This window comes from Lepidochelys kempii, chromosome 5 (genome assembly GCF_965140265.1).
Source record: "Lepidochelys kempii isolate rLepKem1 chromosome 5, rLepKem1.hap2, whole genome shotgun sequence".
Taxonomy (NCBI): Eukaryota; Metazoa; Chordata; order Testudines; family Cheloniidae; genus Lepidochelys; species Lepidochelys kempii.
The window spans coordinates 135,216,442-135,237,493 of NC_133260.1; the positions used below are offsets into that span (position 1 = coordinate 135,216,442).

General features: G+C 47.5%; 1 protein-coding gene across 2 annotated transcripts in view; it reads right to left on the bottom strand.

The window, feature by feature from the left end:
• CORO2A (coronin 2A) overlaps positions 1-21,052 on the bottom strand; it is an 85,107-nt gene that overhangs the window by 46,152 nt on the left and 17,903 nt on the right. The window contains exon 1 of one of the 2 annotated variants that reach the window (XM_073346007.1): positions 4,051-4,120. The exons of the other annotated variant lie outside the window; for it this stretch is intronic. Coding sequence (XP_073202108.1) covers positions 4,051-4,053 — 3 coding nt within the window. The 5' untranslated portion in view covers positions 4,054-4,120. Of the gene's footprint in view, positions 1-4,050; positions 4,121-21,052 lie in introns of those variants that run through there. 2 annotated transcript variants of the gene reach the window in all.

Consider the following 21,052-nt stretch of genomic DNA (forward strand, 5'->3'; position numbering starts at 1 on the left):
GCATCAACCTGCCGCGGGAAGCGCAGGGCTTGAAGCCCACTGACCGAGGCATACCCCAGCACTGGGGGGCAGACAAGCCTCTCCAACCAAGTGCGAAGGTGTCCGAACACACTAACTACTACTACTAACTATCGATTAAAGGAAACGACAATAACTATGTGAACTAGAGAAGAGACGGAAATCACTGGGAAGAACTGCCTGAGCAATGAGAGCAGTTCCAGCCACCGTCATGGGCAGTAAGAAGGAACTAAAGGGGCATGGGGTCAGCAGGGCCCCTTATACCAGTGCTATGGGCATGTGGCATCAGAGGGCGCTGGAGCCGAACCAAGGGATACCACTAAGGGAAAAAATTCCAGTAACTGTGGTTGGGGCACGCGCACACCGACATTGGGATGGACATGTGCAAGCATGTGAAGAAGCAGCAGCAGCAGAAGCCTATACCTCTCCAGTTCTTCAGATTGACAGGATCTCCTTTCTTCAGGATTGATACAATTATTGTCTTTAGCCAGTCATCCAGTATCTTCTCTTGCACTCATACCATCTTATTTATTTTTCCTAATGCTTTGAGAGCACTTGTCCCACCAGCTTTTAACAGCTCTGCTGTTCTATTGTCTGTTCCTGCAGCTTTCCCATTTTTAACTGTTTCACTGCTCTTTCTATTTCTTCTTCTGGCGATGGTTCAGTGCTGCTATCCATTCGGTCTTGCAAGCTGCCCTGTTCATCTAGCATGTCTTGAATGGTTGCCTCTGGATGACCTACAGGAGTCAGCCCTTTGTCAAAATGCTCCTTCCATACTTCCAGCACCTCATCAACCTTTGTAGTCCGTTCACCGGTACCTTCCTTGCTGCTTGCATCGTTGGCCTGATTGTGTTTCCATACAACTTATCTTTTTTGTATATTGTTTTCAGGTCTTGTTTTTTTGACACCTCCTGGAATTGTTGAGCCTCTTCTTTTCAGAGCTTTGGCTTGTCCTATCTTTGGGATTTCTTCACTGCTTTGTGCAATGCTTTTACTTCCTGTACTTTCCCAGAAGTCTTGGCTTGTTTGCAGGTTTCCTGGAATATTCTCTTTTCGTTGCTTGACAAGGTTTTCCTGACAACAAACTGAGCTTGTTAAGTTATTGGAAGGCATAAGTTAACAAGGAAAAGCTGGACAAGCAATGTTGGGTGCAATGTGATATTAATGTAATAATACAATGTTGACTTCCAAGGAGTTATGACAATTTACATCAGATGAGCATCTGCCCCTTTCATTGCAAGTATCTCAGAAGAAGGACTATGGGCTACATCCTGAGAATACTAGTCAGTTTTTTGCTGAATCCTTATTCAGGCAAACGCTAGCTCACTGGGAGTTTTGCTGATTAAAAACGTAGTCAGGCCTGCCTTTTCCTGCCCCTTGCTCAGTGCTGCATATACCCCCAGAGTGTCACCAATTATCCCAACAATACACTGGGGGGTCTTCAGCTCAATACAGCCGAATCCAGCTCCCAAGGGTCAGTGCATGAGACAGGCTGCCCTTCTGCTCCCCTGGCAATGCAACTGCCCTAGGGCCAGAGATTACCTGGCTTTAGTCTAGGGTGACCAGGTGTCCAGTTTTCATAGAATCAGAGAATATCAGGGTTGGAAGGGACCTCAGGAGGTCATCTAGTCCAACCCCCTGCTCAAAGCAGGACCAAGCCCCAATTTTTGCCCCAAATCCCTAAATGGCCCCCTCAAGGATTGAACTCACAACCCTGGGTTTAGCAGGCCAATGCTCAAACCACTGAGCTGTCCCTTCCCCCGCAAAGGTAAGACAGGAAACACAACCTCAGGGAGGGCTTGTCCAGAACACCCTGTTGAAGAGGGACCCTGGTACATAGGCGCTGACTCCGTGGGTGCTCCGGGGTTGGAGCACCCATAGGAAAAATTAGCAGGTGCTCCACACCCACCGGCAGCCAAGCTCCCCACTCCTTGCCTCCTTCTTCCCCCCTGAGTGCGCCGCATCACTGCTGCTCCCCCTCCCTCCCAGCACTGCCTGCTCCCCCACCGACTAACAGCTGTTTGGCGGTGCTTAGGACTTTCTGGGAGGGAGGCGAAGGAGCAGGGATGCGGTGCGCTCAGGGGAGGAGACGGAGAAGAGACGAGGCAGGGGCGGGGACTTGGGGGAAAGGGTGGAACGGGGCAGGGCAAGGGTGGTGCAGGGATGGGGCCAAGGGTGGTGGGGGTCGAGCACCCACCGGGCAGAGGGGAAGTTGACGCCTATGCCCTGGCGGGTCCGGTCACTGGTGCTAAGGCAGGCTATTCCCTACCTGTCCTAGCACTGTGCTGAGCCCCAGAAGCGGCCAGCAGGTCCGGCTCCTAGACGTGGGAGCTATGGGTCTCCGCGCACTGCCCCCACCCCCCACCTACTAGCACTGGACCTGCTGGCCACTTCCAGGATGCGTGCAACTCAGTGTCAGGACAGGCAGGAAGCCTGCCTTAGCCCCGCTGTGCTGCTGACTGGGAGCCACCTAAGGTAAGCCCGCACCTCAACCCCAAGCCCCAACCCCCTGCCCCAAACCTGGAGTCCCCTCTTGCACCCCAAAACCCTCATCCCCGGCCCCATCCCAGAGCCTGCAACCCAAGCCCAGAGCCTATACCCCCTCCTGCACCCCAACCTCATGCCCAAGCCCTGAGCCCCCCCAAACCTGGAGCCCCCTCCTGCATCCCAAACCCCTCATCCCCACCCCCACCCCAGAGCAAGCACCCCCAGCCCAGGGCCCTCACCCCCTCCCAAAATCCAACTCCCTGCCTCAACCCACAGCCCCCTCCCACTCTCCGAATCCCTCAGCCCCACATCCCAGCCTGGAGCCCCCTCGTGAACCCCAAACCCCTCAACCCCAGCCCTACCCCAGAACCCGCACCCCAAGCCAGAGCCCTCACCCCCCCTGCACTCCAACCCCCTGCCCTAGCCCAGTGAAAGTGAGTGAGGGTGGGGAAGAGCGAGCCACAGAGGGAGGGGGAATGTAGTGGGTGGGTGGGGGGGCCTCGGGCAAGGGGCAGGGCTAGAGTGTTTGGTTTTGTGCAATTAGAAAGTTGACAACCCTATTTTAGTCTCCTGTTTGTGACATGTACACATCAAGCCAAGCTATGGGAGAGTGAGCTCTGCAAGTGGTCTGAGTTCATTGACAGTGGCTAGCAGGCAGAGCGAGGAGACGAAACCAGCAGCAATTACCATGCCTAGGGCTAGGCTCCATGCAGAAGTGGCTCTGGTACAACTTACACCAGGTTTCAAAGCAATTCATTAAAACGGTGCAGACTGCAGAGTGGACATGCAAATCCATTACAGTGTGCTTCCTGGGTTTAGCTTCACGTAGTTCGTATCTTACACCAGTGTCACTGGGAATGAATCTGTAACAGTGACCCTGTAATTAGCCAGGGTTCAACCCATTTGAGAGAATCCGCATGGGGGTTCACACCAGTGCAACGAAATCTGTGTAAAAACACCCCTGTCGATAAACTAGGGGGTGAATCAGCGAGGATCCACTGTGGAGGGGATTTCTGAAATGGGTGTAATCAGATTCTGGCAGCAAATCCTTTCCAGGATACTGAGGAAACCACAATGTGTCAAAAACCAAAAACAAAACCCAAAGAAAACAATCCCTCTCAGCTGCAATGCCAACTGAAACTCAGCATCCCAGAAAGAGAGAGAATGAAACCACACCACAAATGCCTCCAGTTCTGCCAATCTAAGAGCTGCACCCCGGCTCCTGCAGTGAGCACTGAGATCAGCGAATCAATTGCTCCAGGCCAGGCACAATCCTCAGCCCTCGGTACATCTGCCAGCACAGTCCCAGACACTTCGAAGGCAGGACTGCCTTTCAGAGCGGGCTGCCGGGTTGGCCGCACACACCACGGCACACCTCTCCTGCGGGGCAGGTGGTGGAGTCGTCTTTCCCTACCGGTTTGCTTCCGCTTGGGAATGGAAACGATTCCCTTCAGGCTGCTCTCTCACGCTGCTGTCAAAAGCCAATCAGCCATGGGCTGGACTGCACATGTTACAACACCGTCTGCTTAGCATGCAACCACTTACCATCTCCCTTGAGGTGTGACCGACTGGAAGGACAAGGAGGAAGTGTTTATGGATCTTGGCTTTTACCTTCTGTCCGTCCCTGGAAGGCAATAATATAATGGGCTAAAATAAAAAAACCCAACCTAAAAGCAAGGCGCTTAGCAAGCCATCCTGACAGCACACTGCGCAGCCTGCGTGCACACTTGTGTGTCTGTGGTGTGTACCAGCCTGCATGTGTGTGTGTGTCTGTGAGCCAGCCAAGCGCGAAAGGGGAACCTGACGCGCTGGCTGGACGGGCGTGGCCTAGCACCTTCCCTCCCTGCCAGGCAGGTAACCAGGCTGTGCTGTCTGCCCTGGCTTGTTTCCCTCTGGCCTCAGGGATTGGCTATTTTTTAGGGCTTCAAAGCAATTCTTTGCACAGTGCGAGTTTGGAACATTTTACATGACATGCTCCCCAGGGCAGAGTCCGTAGTGGGTTGTAAAGCAAGTCACCCAAGAGAAGCTGTAACATGGCTTTCCAGTCAGCCTGTGAAATGGGGCTCTCAAGGGAGGGGGCTCCGAAACAATATATTGGAACCAGTCAGGAGAACTAGGGTACAAAAAACTGGGGTAAATAAAAAATACAGCACAGGAAAACCCAGTGTTGCCAGCTCTTGAGAGATTTGGTATTTCCCTTAAAGCCCCAGCTCATGGAGTCAAGTGAAATAATGAAACTCTAGGCTTCCATTAAAGAAAAGTCCATTTCTAGCCATTGTATTTGTGGTGAAAAGCTTGAAAAGATGATGCAAGTGTAACCTAATGGCTTCGAAATCAAAAGAGAAGGAAAAAAACCCAAATCCAATCTTTCTTTAAAAAATCTTATCGTTTTCAGGCTAATCTCATGATTTGGGGGTTTGACTCATGACTTTTGAATGCTTTAGTCCAAACCCAAAGTTTCAGCTACATCCCACATATAATAAAGCACCCTGCCAGGAGATCCACGAGTAAAACAACAGCAGGGCAGTTCTGCAGAGCAAGGGAATGGATCACCTTAGTCACATACTGGTAAAATACTTTTATCCTTCAATGCTATTGGTGGGGACCCCGTTGCCCTTACGTAAAGCAGGAAAGCACATTCATCCTGCCCTGGTGGGGGAGAAGAAGCAGGCCCCCAAAATCAATACAGTTAGCGACAGCTGGAAAGGTGCTTTTTGTGGTGAGGACACCTCTCTGCCACAAGCTGGGCTGAGACCACCCACAACCTCAAACTCCTCCACCAGAGGGCAAGACTTTTAACATGAACTGAAGTTAAACTGGTGAGCTGGGAGTCCAAAGCTTTATCAACTATTCCTCTGGGGGTGCCAACCTTCCCCTCCCCAAGGGATTTTACGTAGCTGAAATGTGCAGGCTCCAGTCCCACTCAGACCTGCACGGCTGAGATTTACTTTCCAAGGGTGATTGGCTCCCGGGTAGAGCGAGCCAGACAAGGACGCTGATGGTTTCCTGGAATGAGCACAGAGCAGCAAGTTCTGCTAGAAGACACTTATTGCATGCAAACAGAACTCTCACTAGGCATTAGCAGCTCAAGGTCAAGAGTGATTTTCCCTTGTCCCTAGGGCTCTCAGGAGAAAGCAAGTCAGAATGGCTGGTAGGACCCTATCCCTAGCCTTGCAGATTTTCCATAAAGGTTTTTTACAGTGAAAACTGGCTCACAGCCTGTATGTGGCCCTGGACTCAGAGAGATCCATCCAGCACGTGGGAGCTGCCTGTTCAAGGGCTCGGGGAGGATTTGTGGCAGGGAAGTCAGCGATGTACTGGCTCAGGCTTCTTCCCCTCCATGTTCAGTGAGTTAAAGGGCTGCATTAGTTGCCCCAGGAGTGGAATTGGGGCAGTGTGACGGGTAGGCGCACTACAGAAACAGGAGTGCCAAAATGCCAGGAGGAAATGCTTTCTCGTATTTCCAGCTAGACCAAGAAGGGGCTCTTTTCAAGCTCTCCTACGAATTCCAACTCCCTCTGCAGACTCAGGAGGTGAAGCTAGAGCTGAGGTAGCACCCTCCGTTGGAGAGGCTTGTCAGGACCCAAACTGCACCTCTGGAAGTTTACCTGCGAGAAGAATGTTACAAACCCAGTGGGAGAATAGGAAGCAAAGGGTCCAATTCCTTCCTAGGATAACTTCATTGGCTGCCACGGAGCTACACCAGGGAGGCCCTCACACTACAAGGGCATTCAGACAGATGCGTGTGTAACCTAACCACGATTTGAAGAGGGCTCACATTTCTCCAGGATCACTATTACATATGTTGCTTGAAGCAGCAGTCTCCTGCTATTTACCCATCCAGAAGGACTACATCGTCCAACAAATTGACAAACCCTTGCCATCTGCTCCCCCTCCATGCAGATCATGTCGTATTGCATAGGACGATACCTCCAAAGTGGAAGCCTGTTGTGATAAGAACAGCTGCAATCGCTGTAGGGTACATGGGTCAGCAGCCTTGGTGCAAACAGCTGCAGGCCTCATGAGGAAGCTGTGTGAGTTTCCCTTTCATGTCTCCACCATGATCATCTCGTCAGACCTCTGCATATTGCAGCAATACCCAAGTTTCTAGGCTAAGGCCTTGACCAAGCAAACACTGCTGCAAACAGGTAACTAACTGCCTGGAGGGGAGTAGTTCCAGTGACTCAAATGTGTTAGCAATAGTGGGACAAAGCACTTCCTCTTCAGTCAAACCCAGGTCAGCACTACAGGGCATTTCTTGGAAAAGCACCTGTCAGAACAGCCTAAGGGATTAACTGGGAGGGTTTGTCAGTTTCATCTGAATAATTTTAATGTACACTTCCTGCTCATGGGCACAGTCTCTGCTGTGCCTTCAGGAGAAGGAACAAGGCTGGAAAAAGGCAGATGGTGGCAATCTTTTAAAAATGTTACACCCTAGAGAGCTGCAGATTGGATTTGTAGAAAGAAAGAAAGAAAACCATATTTAATTTTCCAAAGGAAAAGAAACATGCAACTCCATACATTTTGTAAACAGAGTGTACCTGACTGGAACCATTGTTAACGGCCATGAGACAGCATTTCCTGGTAGGACTCTATTAACGGAGACTTATCTGCTGAAATATTACGAGGCAGTCAAGAGAAAATGGGACAGTGGATCATTTAGCAGCTGTAATGGAGTAAACTTCCACTTCCCCTCTTCAGCCAGGAAAGTCTGGGACTTGTCCAAGTGATGGACACCAGAATCACTCTATCTGTTCTGATTCACCCTCTCCGCTATTTTGGTTTAGGTCTGAATGTGGATGCTTTTATTTTGGGATAACAGTGCCTTTATACTGAATTTGTTAAGTCAGTGAGGAGTAAGTCAGTTATATTACAATGGAGTAGGCATTTTCATACTGAAATAAGAGTCCATATACCGACCTACACTGAAGTAACTGAGGGGATGAATTGCAACCGACAGAGTGATTTCAGTGTCATTCCCCATGTGGACAAACCCTAAAACCTATTAACTAGGATTACAAGCCAAAGTGTTCAATAGTGCCTGTTAATACTGTTAATCACAGATATGTGCAGTACATGATGGATAATCTATTTTACGTCTCATTGATCACGTCTAGGAGAACTGTTGGGAATTTTTTAAAAAAATTCATTGGAAAATACCAAGTTGTCAGGAAGATTTCTCAGGTCCAGGATGGAATTTCTGGTCAAAACAAAGGAGAGAGACCCACCTGAGAACACCCTGGTGGTTAGGACGCTCAGCTGGAATGTGCGAGAACCAGATTCAAGTTCCTGCTCTGGTCAGACAGTCCTGAATCTGGTTCGCCCGTATCCCGCGTGAGTGCCTTGTCCCCAAGCTAGAGTCAGTTTCTCTGGCTCAATAACTTTTTATAAAACAGGAGAACTTGAGGAACACTGGCATGATAGCTCAGTGGCTAGGGCACTTGGCTGCGCCTCCGGTTCAACACTCTGCAATGCCAGGTTCTGGGACCCCCAGTAAGCACCTAAGCCACTTGTCTGTTACAGGAGGGGTCTTGCTTAACAGATCTTTGTTTTGTTCCAATGCTCTCTCCTGCCAACAAAGCTACCGCCACTCATTGGGGGTGGAAGTTTTTTGTCGGTGGGAGGGCTCTCTCCTTGTGCACTTTGATTTCTTGCTGTTTAGCAGCCTGTCAAAGTGCACTAGGGAACCTGTAGTGCAAGGTAGCAGGCTTCACACAGCCATGTAGTGCTCAGCCATCTGGGGCGCTCTAGATTCACATCCTGGCTTGCCACACATTAAGTCTCCACATAGCTTATGCTCAAATGCATTGGTGAGTCTCTAAGGTGCCACAAGTCCTCCGTTTCTTTTTGCGAATACAGACTAACACGGCTGCTACTCTGAAACATCTCCACGTAGACAAACCCTGAGAAGTTCACGGCTCAATCCAGGATTTGCTGTTGCCTAAAAGATTATGGAATAATAAGACCTTTCGAAGCTACAGGCCTCTGCAGCCAGACAGAAATAAAGGTTCCAGAGTGTGAGAGAGTACAAAATAATAGCAAAAGAAAGAAGCCTGTATCTTCATTAGCCTGTATCTCACACATTGCCTTTAAGCCTTGCTTCTCTGCTCAGGAACACTGTCTGACAGCTCTTCAAATGCAAGCAAAGGTGGGTCTTTTAATTGACAAACAAACCTCACAGACATTTTCAATTGTGCATCCATCTGTCCTAGGACAGTCAGATCCTCTGTCCCCGCCTCCCCACATGCCCAGAGAGTCTCCTCAGCCCACATTATAACCTGGTGTTGTGGCTGACTGAAAGGAAAGGACAGCATGGCAACTCATCAGTGGCTGACATAGTGAAAGGCACTGCCTGTGTGAGCCTGTTCTCAGTGGTGTGATGAGCCCTTTTGCTGACAGTGGGTCTTGCACAGGAAACAGGCCGCTCTCGGCCAGGGGACGAGCGCTCTGTGTAACTCCCCACGTCGGGCTGGGGCTCTGAAGTGAGCCATCTGCCTCTTTGCTTTTCTGTGACCAGCACCAGAGCCCCACTGAGCTGAAGCTGCAGCAGCTTACGCTCTCAAACAAGTGCTACAAACCAAGAGGAACCTGCGTGATCCTATTGCAAGGACTATTAGACCTCAATCATTTCCAGCCTTTCCTACGTGCTTCGCTCAAAGCCAGGTTCTGCCCAAGGGGAAAGGTCGCCGTGTGCAGAGCAATAATATAAAATCCAATAAAATCAAGATTCTGACCTCAGGGCAGCATTTCCTTTCCATTACAGGAGTATGGCAGAGCGGGCCACTCCCCTGCTAATGCAATCAGCTGAGCAGAGAGCCAGGAACTGCAGAAGCAGCCCTTGCTCCAGCCTTTTCCCCAGAGTCTGAGTAAATCAGATGTAGTTTTTATGCATTAAATGCCAAGAGCAAACCGTTTAGCCCAGCTGGTCACACTGCGCTGTATTCCCTTTGTGCCAAGCAGGCTTCTGCTTGAATCTTTCCCCGTCCTAAAAACCCACCAGGAGAGGCTGCAGCGCCTCTAACTAACTAACAACTAGAAAAGGAGTACTTGTGGCACCTTAGAGACTCCAATTTATTAGAGCATAAGCTTTCGTGAGCTACAGCTCACTTCATCAGATGCATATCGTGGAAACTGCAGCAGACTTTATATACACAGAGAATATGAAACAATACCTCCTCCCACCCCACTGTCCTGCTGGTAATAGCTTATCTAAAGTGATCATCAGGTGGGCCATTTCCAGCACAAATCCAGGTTTTCTCACCCTCCACCCCCCCACACAAATTCACTCTCCTGCTGGTGATAGCCCATCCACAGTGACAACTCTTTACACAATGTGCATGACAATCAAGTTGGGCTATTTCCTGCACAAATCCAGGTTTTCTCACATCCCCCCCACCCCCATACACACACAAACTCACTCTCCTGCTGGTAATAGCTCATCCAAACTGACCACTCTTCAAGTTTAAATCCAAGTTAAACCAGAACAGAAGTTTTTTTGTTTTAAGATAGCGACCTTCATGTCTGTGATTGCGTGACCAGAGAGATTGAAGTGTTCTCTGACTGGTTTATGAATGTTATGGGGGGGGGATGTGAGAAAAAAAACTTCAAATCCAGACTCCAGCGAGAAACTGCTGAATTGGAATTCATTTGCAAATTGGATACTATTAATTTAGGCTTAAATAGAGACTGGGAGTGGCTAAGTCATTATGCAAGGTAGCCTGTTTCCTCTTGTTTTTTCCTACCCCCCCCCCCCCAGATGTTCTGGTTTAACTTGGATTTAAACTTGAAGAGTGGTCAGTTTGGATGAGCTATTACCAGCAGGAGAGTGAGTTTGTGTGTGTATGGGGGTGGGGGGGATGTGAGAAAACCTGGATTTGTGCAGGAAATAGTCCAACTTGATTGTCATGCACATTGTGTAAAGAGTTGTCACTTTGGATGGGCTATCACCAGCAGGAGAGTGAATTTGTGTGGGCGGGTGGAGGGTGAGAAAACCTGGATTTGTGCTGGAAATGGCCCACCTGATGATCACTTTAGATAAGCTATTACCAGCAGGACAGTGAGGTGGGAGGAGGTATTGTTTCGTATTCTCTGTGTATATATAAAGTCTGCTGCAGTTTCCACGATATGCATCTGATGAAGTGAGCTGTAGCTCACGAAAGCTTATGCTCTAATAAATTGGTTAGTCTCTAAGGTGCCACAAGTCCTCCTTTTCTTTTTGCGAATACAGACTAACACGGCTGTTACTCTGAAACCTAACTAACAACTAACGCACCTACCAGAATTAGCAGAAGGGGAAGATTTCACCGATTCTCCAGTGCCCAGCAGGGACCGTTATGGCCTGCGGCTTTGCTAACAGGCTCAGTCGCCTCTTCAGGCTTATCAGCTTTTCTGAACGGGGGTTGTCATCTTTCTGGGCCTCAGCTCCCCAGCTCTGAACTGGGGCCAACGATCCAACGTTGTGTCTGTGTCCCGTGTGAGCTCTTTGGGACGGGGACTGTCTTTTTCCGGGTGTGTGCAAGGCCCAGGTGCTCCTGCGATACAACCCTCCAGAATAACACACAGTTCTCCTTGCCAAGCAAATGCTTTTGCATGGGTTTTCTTTCTCTTTCTTTAAATCACAGGACTCTAGAGCCCCAGCCAGCCAAGCCCCACCGACATGCCAGCTTGAGCACAGGCTGCAGAGAAAGGAGTGAGTGGATTGCTGTACCAAACACTACCGGAGAGGAGGGAAAACAGAAAGGACTTTTTTTTTTAATTAAAATATCATTAAAAGTCCCTGGTGGATGGTTTTCTGTCTGCGAGCTAGCCACGCATGCCAGAAGTCTCATGACATATGTGAAATCTGTGAGGAATCACTCTCCTAGCCTGAAACACTCATGTCAAATTGTTATCTCTCCGCTATTTCTCTGCTGTTCCCTACCGTCAGTTTTCTTCTGGAGCAAGGAGCAGCATACCCGGGGAGTCTGATAGCTGCCTCTTGGCACAGAGTGTTGATTCTTTGTGAAGTGTCTCCATTGTAAAGAGGATGTGAATGGACACTCCCTCCTCTCAAGGAGAACTGCATGTGGCTAGCTCACTGCAGCATTAAACAGTGTGGCTGCTGAAATGGCCAGAGGGACAGAAACAAAGCAGTGTGGGGCACCTTCTCCAGGGCTCCGCTCCCTGTCCTAGTGAACGAGGATCAAAGGATGGCTTTAGCTCTTCCTGGTGGGGTGTAGCACTGACAACAGGTCACTGGGGCAAACCCCTTCTCTATACTGGTAGGGAAAGCGTGTTAGCACTTTGCTAGCAAAAACCATGTTCAAGCAAACGTCACCTGAAAGGCACTACTGTACACACATGGCTTACACTAGCATCACTTCCCAGGCCCATGCAGACATGGCCAAAGCTCCAGGCATGAGAAAAATCTCTGCAAGCTCTAGTTCATGAGCTATAGTTGCCCAACAAAAGGACCGGGAGGCAAAGAGTGGGCCAAGTTCTGTACTTCACGACACCAACACAGCCCACTAACAACATGGGTGTGAGGGCACAACTTGGCCAGGATATTGATAAATGTGAGCACATAAATAATGTGATTGTAATTACTTTGATTTAAAGTCTTAGTCAGTTGAAGCAGAAAATTTCTGCAATACAAATAACTTCTAAAAATCTTTTAAAATTTCTTCTGAAATGTCTATCTTTTCTCCCCCAAGGGCAAAGCTTAAGGGCCAGCTCCCTTAGGGCTACAGATTTCCCCAAATACCTGGCAACGTCTGGTACACAGTGGGGTAAGTATGGAACCTGGGATTAAGAGAGGAATTTTCAAGGCAGTCTAGAGGAAATAGACATGCATCCTTTCATAGAAATGCATGGAGGAGCTATATCTTACTCCCCACACTTGCTTGTAAATCTCAAACCTAGACTATTTTATGAACTTTTCATCACAGATTCTGGTCCATATAACACAGTACCGAGGCTCAGATGTATGCAGAGCACATCATTCACTCAATCAGGACAACGATATGATTTCTGTGTGTATATAAAGTCTGCTGCAGTTTCCACGGTAAACATCTGATGAAGTGAGCTGTAGCTCACGAAAGCTCATGCTCAAATAAATTGGTTAGTCTCTAAGGTGCCACAAGTACTCCTTTTCTTTTTGCGAATACAGACTAACACGGCTGTTCCTCTGAAACCTGATATAAACATGGCAATAGTACAGTAAGCAGTGAGAGAGGGTTATCTTGTTATGCTGGCCAGCAGCTGCCTTGCAATGACTTCTAGTTAAAAGTAATCAGTGCTGTTTTTTTATTTATCTCTTCTGCCCTTGCTTGGCACCAGTTCTCATAAAAATGAATAGCACTCAACTAGCTAAGCCAATTTACCTTGGGTAAATAATTTCCAATACATAAACCAAATACGCAATCAAGAAAGGTTATCAATAGGGAATATATACTCTTTCCTGTCCAGTCCTTTCCTTTTGGCTTTTGGAAGATAGCACAAAAAGGGCACATGCAGGCCATGGAACAAATTCAGTCCCATGAAATCAATGGTGCGGCATGTGCTTAACTGAGCAGAATTTGACACCGTGTGTTGTCCTCACGAATCCCTCTTCAAATATTAGCATCAGAGCATTTTACAATCAGAATTATGGTGCAGAAATTTCTTCAGCCTTGTCATTCCCTACACCCTGTGCATCCTCACAATTCCCTTCCAGCTGCCCCCATCATAAGAGGAATCATATGAGAGAGATAATTTACCCTCTCCAGCTAAATTCCGCACTTGGGCCCTGATTCAGGAAAGCACCTAAGCTCATGTCATTGAAGTCAATTAGGCTTAAGCATGTGCTTAAAGTTAAGCAGGTGCTTCAGTGTCTTGCTGAATTAACACTTATGGCAGCCACTTCCCCTCATATCCTCCCCCACTACACATTCCTGCACGCGTAAGACACTGGCAAGCATGCTGGAGTGCCCCAGCCCATCCCCAGCTGGCTCCCAGAGAAAAGCCCTTCTAGTACGAGCAGCTAATGGAGATCTCAAGATGTAAAGGCCTGATCTGGAGTGATTCCCCTGAATCTACAGAGTGAAAGTGGCACAAGAGCAGAATAAAGCCTTCCATGAGGTAGCCCCTGGCTCCTCTCACTCACTACTGTCTGTGTCCCTGCACAGAGAGCCCTTGCCTCCCACTGGCAAAACCCTGCTGGCCGCAGAGGCTGCTGCTACCTACCAGCCGCTAGGGCCACTCCTCAGTTAGAAAGCCCTTCCAGCGCTAGCTTGATCCAGCTCTTCCTCAGGGTAGTTTATCTTTCACCAGCAGCAGTGTCTTGCTCTCAGGTGGGTGAACACGGGCAACTGTTCTGGCTCCCAGTGTAAAATGAGGATGTCATCAGGAAGACAGCAGTGATAGGGATCATCAAGGCAAATTCTCTCCCTCTCTCCTGTACCCTCCTGCTTAATGGCCTCCGGTTTGTAATGAACTCCTTCCAGAAAGGCGTACACCATTAAAAGAAAGCAAAACTCTTGTTCTTGAGCTCATGTGGGCAAGCTGCCCAGTTCTGATTAATTTTTATTATAAGCAGCCTATTTGAAGCAGAGGAGGGTGGGCCTTTGGGCAGAGCAGCCTAAAGTATTCCACAAAATATTAGGGAGGTCTAATTATTATTTTATTAAAGCCACAGAAAGTGTCTTTAGGCAATAGCAGGGTATGCTCTGCAGTGCCTTCTCCAGGGGTCTGGTTAGAAGGACCTACTGTCATTCCAGGCATGCTCCTATACCCACCAGACTGCAGAGCAGGAAAGAGGGTCCCTGCCAAACAGAGCTCCCCTTGGAGCTACGCATCTGGAGTACTCCTGTCCTTACAATGCCCACTTTCTTTTCAACTCTATGGCTGCGTTGAGACTACAGGACCAGGGCTGCCTGTAGAGTGACAGTGAAAAGGAGGTGACCAGATCTTAGAGAGAAAAACTGCCCAGGCCATTTTAACAGCCTCCTAAAAATACAAATGGAATCCTACCCACAGTAGGTCAGGTACCATGAGTGTGACCAGGCTGGCAGAAAAGGGGAACAGTCAGCTATTCTGAGCCCAGCCAGGTGGAGGACTGCGTATTCCATGGCTGAGCACAGGGCCTAAATGTCTTTGCAAACATCTACATGGAGACTTGACATCTTTGCAATAAATGTTCCATGAAAACGGTTCTGATGATAATACTACCCAAGTCCTGTGTGTATTCAGCACATAATGACATTATGGGCCTGATCCAGATCTCACTGCCTTCAACAGGAGCTGGGGCAGACCCTGGGTGCAAGAGCTTACATGAAATAAAAGTGACGTGACATATGTTTGTGCATGGTACTGGCCAAACGCTGGGCCAGAGGCACCACTGCCTGACTCCAATCCTATGCCAGAGTAACCACTTTGACAGTTAGACTGGTGTAAAACCAGAGAAATGCACTGATCAATCAAGACCAATGTAGTCAGAGATACAGTAGAACCTCAGAGTTATGAACACCAGAGTTAGGAACTGACCAGCCCACCACACTCCTCATTCGGAACTGGAAGTAAGCAATCAGGCAGCAGCAGAGACCAAAAAACTCAAATACAGCACAGTGCTGTGCTCCACATAAACTACTGAATATGAGAAGATTAGGCTGGACATCAGGAAACACCATTTCGCTGGGAGGGTGGGGAAGCACTGGAAGGAGTTACCTAGGGAGGTGGTGGAATCTCCCTCCTTAGAGGTTTTTAAGGTCAGGCTTGACAAAGCCCTGGCTGGGATGATTTAGTTTGGGATTGGTCCTGCTTTGAGCAGGGGGTTGGACTAGATGACCTCCTGAGGTCCCTTCCAACCCTGATATTCTATGATTTCTATGATACTAAAAAAATAATGAAAAAGTTTATAAAAAGATTTTACAAGGTAAGGAAACTGTGCTTGTTTCATTTAAATTAAGATGGTTAAAAACAGCATTTTTCTTCTGCATAGTAAAGTTTCAAAGCTGTATTGAGCCAATGTTCAGCTGTAAACTTTTGAAAGAACCACCCGAACGTTTTGTTCACAGTTATGAACAACCTCCATTCCTGAGGTGTTTGTAACTCTGAGGTTCTACTGTACTGGGCCAAATTCTCCTCACATTGGCATCAGTGTAATCCCATTGATTTAACTGGGGTTGCATCTGTGCAAAAGAGAGGAGAATTTTGCCCACTTCCTGTCAAGTGTTCCCATCATTCCTGCTGGCAGCTCTGCAGAATCGGGGTGCCAGAGCACTAAGAGACAATAAAACAAACAAAGCAGCTATTTCAACAAGGAAGCTGCTGACACAAGCTGAGTTCTGATTGGTTCCCTGTCAAATAGTCAGAATCCAATCCAGGTAGCGAGCTGGATAGGTTGTAGGGCCTGATCCAGTACCCACTGAAATCAGTGGAAAGACTCACACCAGCTCCAGTGGGTTTTGGATCAGGATCTGCGCAAATAAAGTTAGCAAAGGCTCCCTTACAGCTGGTACTGTCTACAGACCACAAATTAGATGCAGGGACAGGCCAGGTTGAACTGGAGTTTGCTCTGGCTTGGAAAGGGATCTGTATTTCATAGATCACAGAAATCATAGAATGTCAGGGTTGGAAGAATCATAGAATCATAGAAGATCAGGGTTGGAAGGGACCTCAGCAGGTCATCTAGTCCAACCCCCTGCTCAAAGCAGGACCAAGCCCCAACTAAATCATCCCAGCCAGGGCTTTGTCAAGCCTGATCTTAAAAACCTCTAAGGAAGGAGATTCCACCACCTCCGTAGGTAACCCATTCCAGTGTTTCATCACCCTCCTAATGAAAAAGTTTTTCCTAATATCCAACCTAAACCTCCCCCACTGCAACTTGAGACCATTACTCCTTATTCTGTCATCTGCTACCACTGAGAACAGTCTAGATCCATCCTCTTTGGAACCCCCTTTCAGGTAGTTGAAAGCAGCTATCAAATCCCCCCTCATTCTTCTCTTCTGCAGACTAAACAATCCCAGTTCCCTCAGCCTCTGCTCATAAGTCATGTGCCGCAGTCCCCTAATCATTTTTGTTGCCCTCCGCTGGACTCTTTCCAATTTTTCCACATCCTTCTTGTAGTTGGGGCCCAAAACTGGACACAGTACTCCAGATGAGGCCTCACCAATGTCAAATAGAGGGGAACGATCACGTCCCTCAATCTGCTGGCAATGCCCCTACTTATACATCCCAAAATGCCATTGGCCTTCTTGGCAACAAGGGCACACTGTTGACTCATAGCCAGCTTCTCTTCCACTGTAACCCCTAGGTCCTTTTCTGCAGAACTGCTGCCGAGCCATTCGGTCCCTAGTCTGTAGCGGTACATTGGATTCTTCCATCCTAAGTGCAGGACTCTGCACTTGTCCTTGTTGAACCTCATCAGAGTTCTTTTGGCCCAATCCTCTAATTTGTCTAGGGCCCTCTGTATCCTATCCCTAGCCTCCAGAGTATCTACCTCTCCTCCCAGTTTAGTGTCATCTGCAAACTTGCTGAGGGTGCAATCCACACCATCCTCGAGATCATTTATGAAGATATTGAACAAAACTGGCCCCAGGACCGACCCTTGGGGCACTCCACTTGACACCGGCTGCCAACTAGACATGGAGCCATTGATCACTACCCGCTGAGCCCGACAATCTAGCCAACTTTCTATTCACCTTATAGTCCATTCATCCAGCCCCCATACTTCTTTAACTTGCTGGCAAGTATTTGCCTGTGTATATCACTCACATTGCTCTGTGGCAAATGAAACCGATGTGAAAAGAGACCCTTGCCATCAGCCCTGCTATTCTGCACTAGCTGGCTGGTATGCTCATGGAGTGTACGGCAGTTGGGGGGGTCCTAGGTCCCAGGGTTGACTGCATACACCATAGTGGCCTGGCTTGTTGTTCATCATTATGTATCTGAGATACACATTTTCTGTTAGCTCTCACTACTGCATAGATTGAACCCTGAAGATAAACAATGTTCACAAGGGTTTAAGAAAATATATTTTCCCATAGGCATCACATCAGGCTGTTGTAACCGATCCAAGCCGTTATCTTTATCCTGAGCAGTTTCAAGAGACTAGAATCACACATTACTTACACCAACATGGTGGGCCAAGTCCCGGTAGTGGAACTAAATTGGAATAACCCCACTGAAGTCAGATGGTCAACAATGTAAATGAGATCAGAATCTGGCCCCAGGCCAATAATCTCAAAAATTTTCATGTCCGCTTCCTTGTTCTTTTTTAGTTCATTGTCAGATTTTCATATTTAATTTAAGGTGGATATTTTATCCTATATAATTCAGATTAGTCTGACAAGCAGTCTGGTCAATCTTTCTTTAGGGCCCATACAAGGTTTTTTTGTGGATTCTGTATCTCAATACCATACATTATAAGAATCTCTCTTATGATACTTGATCCCTGTTGAGCATTTTGAAATATCAACATTTCATCCCAGCTTTGCCTTCTCCCCACCCACAATCAGTAAGAATTTGCATGAGTTGGGGCATTCAAAATAAAGGCAGAAGAGTGCTAATAAATGAAATACATGTATTTAATATTTTCAGTATGAATCAATAACAATACATACTTGAATAACGGGGTTATGAGGAGGGGGTTGGGGTGGGGGCATAGCACAGACCACAATTTTCTTTTGATACAGTGACCATTCTTTTTAATGTGAAAAATATTAAAATTATAAATATATAAATGTATTCATTCAGATTATAATTATTATAATTTTAACCATATACTTCATTTTAGACTTATTATAAATGATTACTAGTGATCTTTCTCATTCAAACTGTAGTTGAGTGTCCAGATATGAGTGACACAGGTCACTACTTGTCATCACTGTTTTCCTCTGCAAATACTAAAGCTGACTTTGCCAAGTCATTGCAACACAACACAACACACCTCTTTGGCATGCACAGAATATTGTACATGGCAGTTTGGCACTGTTACATACACATCTCCTAGATTTAAAAGGTGCATGACTCTCACAAGAGTGCTTGATTAACTTCAGAATATTTGGAGAAGCAACACAACATTGTCTCGCACGGTTTTTGGAAACAGACTTGGCACTGTCATTGCATATCCATCCATACTTCAGAGGATCAAGTGGTGGTATGTCTGGATCCAAAGTACTTCTCCCACACACACGCTTGGAGATGTGCTTATTTTTACATTTTCTGTATATCCTTCAGTGGTAAGGAGCAGAGGTTTGGTGCCAATTTTCTCTGCCCCTGATTTCTGCCATGCTTCTGTCATGGTGGCACAATTTGACGGTCTATAGCATGCAGCCATGAATTTGGTTCCCTGTTCAATGACACCAGGTACTGCTAAACTGCTGTCAGACAGAGGGAATATCCAGCTCATAGAGTGTTCAACACCATGTCTTTGCTGGGGTCAAGATGAAAAGTTACCGTATCACAGCCTGAGAGTGCATGGTCAGCTGACAATCCTGGTACAACGCTCCGATGTTTCTCTGCAGTAGCACAGATGACTATTACTGTCCTCTTTTGGACTGGGGGTTCCATAATCACTAAAGATATTCTGCTCTGTTCAAGGTAATGGCACAAGAGTAAGACAAATATGTCGCTGTCATCTGATAATGCTGATATTCCTCCTTTGCAGCCGTCACCATTTGTTGTACAAGGATGTTGTCAGCTTCCTCATGTGAGGTGGCCATATCTTCGCTGTTGATCACCACACCTCCCTTGTTTATTTCAAGTACATTGTTGTCTGCCTGTGGTGACTAGCTTGCGCTTTAGTGTCTGTTGTTGGTGCAACTTCTTGCCTTGAATGTGTCCTGTCCCAATGATGTCAATTGTTTCTTATTTTCAGTAACCATCAAGACAACTTTCTGTGAAAGTAGCTGTGTACTTGTACTCAGCTGATGGGCTCGGTTTGGTTCTATAGCTCTGTTAGATGCTGTGATGCTCTTTGTGCTGAAGTCTTTCTACCTGCCAAAGACAAAGTTTACATCACCTGCTGCTCGCTTGAGTTCAACGTAGACTCTAAAACTGGCCACACAGCCCTTGACAATACTGCCAGTATACTACCCAAAGAACCGCGGAACTGTCAGCGACTGGGCCAGTGACTTATTGTGAGATATGTCTAGTTGACACCTCTATCTGGAGCTGCTTCTTTAGATTAGACTTAGCTTCGGGAACCCTCATGTCACCAGAGTCAGTGAACGTTGACATTGATATAGGAGCCAAGTTACATGACAAAATATTCTTGATATCAACCTCTCACCTCTTGCTTGTAGGCCTATCACTCTTGAACAGATAAAACCAATAGATGCCATTGAACCATGTGGACCAGCTAGGTTAAAATTCTTGCATTTGACTAATTCCATTGAGAGCGTGTTGTCTACTGAGACGGTTCTTGGGCTACCCTGGACTGTGAGTCACCTTGTTACTCACTGTCTCAGAATGAGGAAACCTAACACCAACAGCAGGGGTTCTCAAACTGGGGGTCATCCCTCAGGGAGTCGCGAGGTTACTATTTGGTGGTCGCAAACTGTCAGCCTCCACCCAAAATACCACTTTGCCTTCAGCATTTGTAATAGGGTTAAATATTAAAGTGTTTTTAATTTATAAGGGGGGGGTCACACTCAGAGGCTTGCTGTGTGAAAGAGGTCACCAATACAAAAGTTTGAGAATCACTGACCAACAGCCTGTTAGCCAGTCATGCACTCTCCTCTGGGCTATACCAGCCCTGTCTTTGCCTAGCAGGTTAACAAGAGCTGCGCTCCAGTCACCAAGCACCCCAAGGCAATCTTCTAGTTTGGAATTGCTGATTGTCTGTATGGTGATCTCACGGCTAAAACACAACCTCATGAATGAGCCTTCACTTAGTTTGAACATATCTGAGAGCATTCCTAAAGGATCTAGTCAGAAACAGCCCAGGTAACCGCACACATCTTTATGCTGTAAATTACCATCATAATCCTTAGGGACATCAACAAAAGCTCCACAGAGACTGTGACTACGACACAGGTCTCTAGAATGGCATCAGTGCTCTTAACATCACAGAAACATCCTGTCTCTCTGCACAGGGGGACGTGCCCAGACACACTGGACTGTGTTTTCACTTCCTTATATTAGTTTACATTCCACCCACCTCCACTTCCTACCAAACCCCCTCTTTGGTGGGCTCTAAAGCTTTGCTTAACTCTGTGAACCAGCTTCTGGGCTGAGGCGTGCCCCCCCTCCCCCCATGTGACCCTAAGTCTGCCCCAGAAGGGAAGCAGCCCAGACTTTGGCCCTATGCGTTCTTTGCAGTGACACCATCCTAGACCAAAGTCAGGCTTTTCTCAGAACAGCTTCCTGAGTGAACGTTGCTGTCCCTGGCATTGCACTTTGCACATTACACTGTACTAAAGCAGTGCACGACTCCTTCTCCTGCTTCAGTACTGTAACGAGGCCTCCGCGCCAATCATTCAGAGACCTCCTCCACATGCAATCACCAGTGCTTCTTCTATTAGCAGTGTCAGCTCCCACCACCTTCCATTTCCAGACAGGTGTAAACAGCCCGCTTCTCCAGCCAGC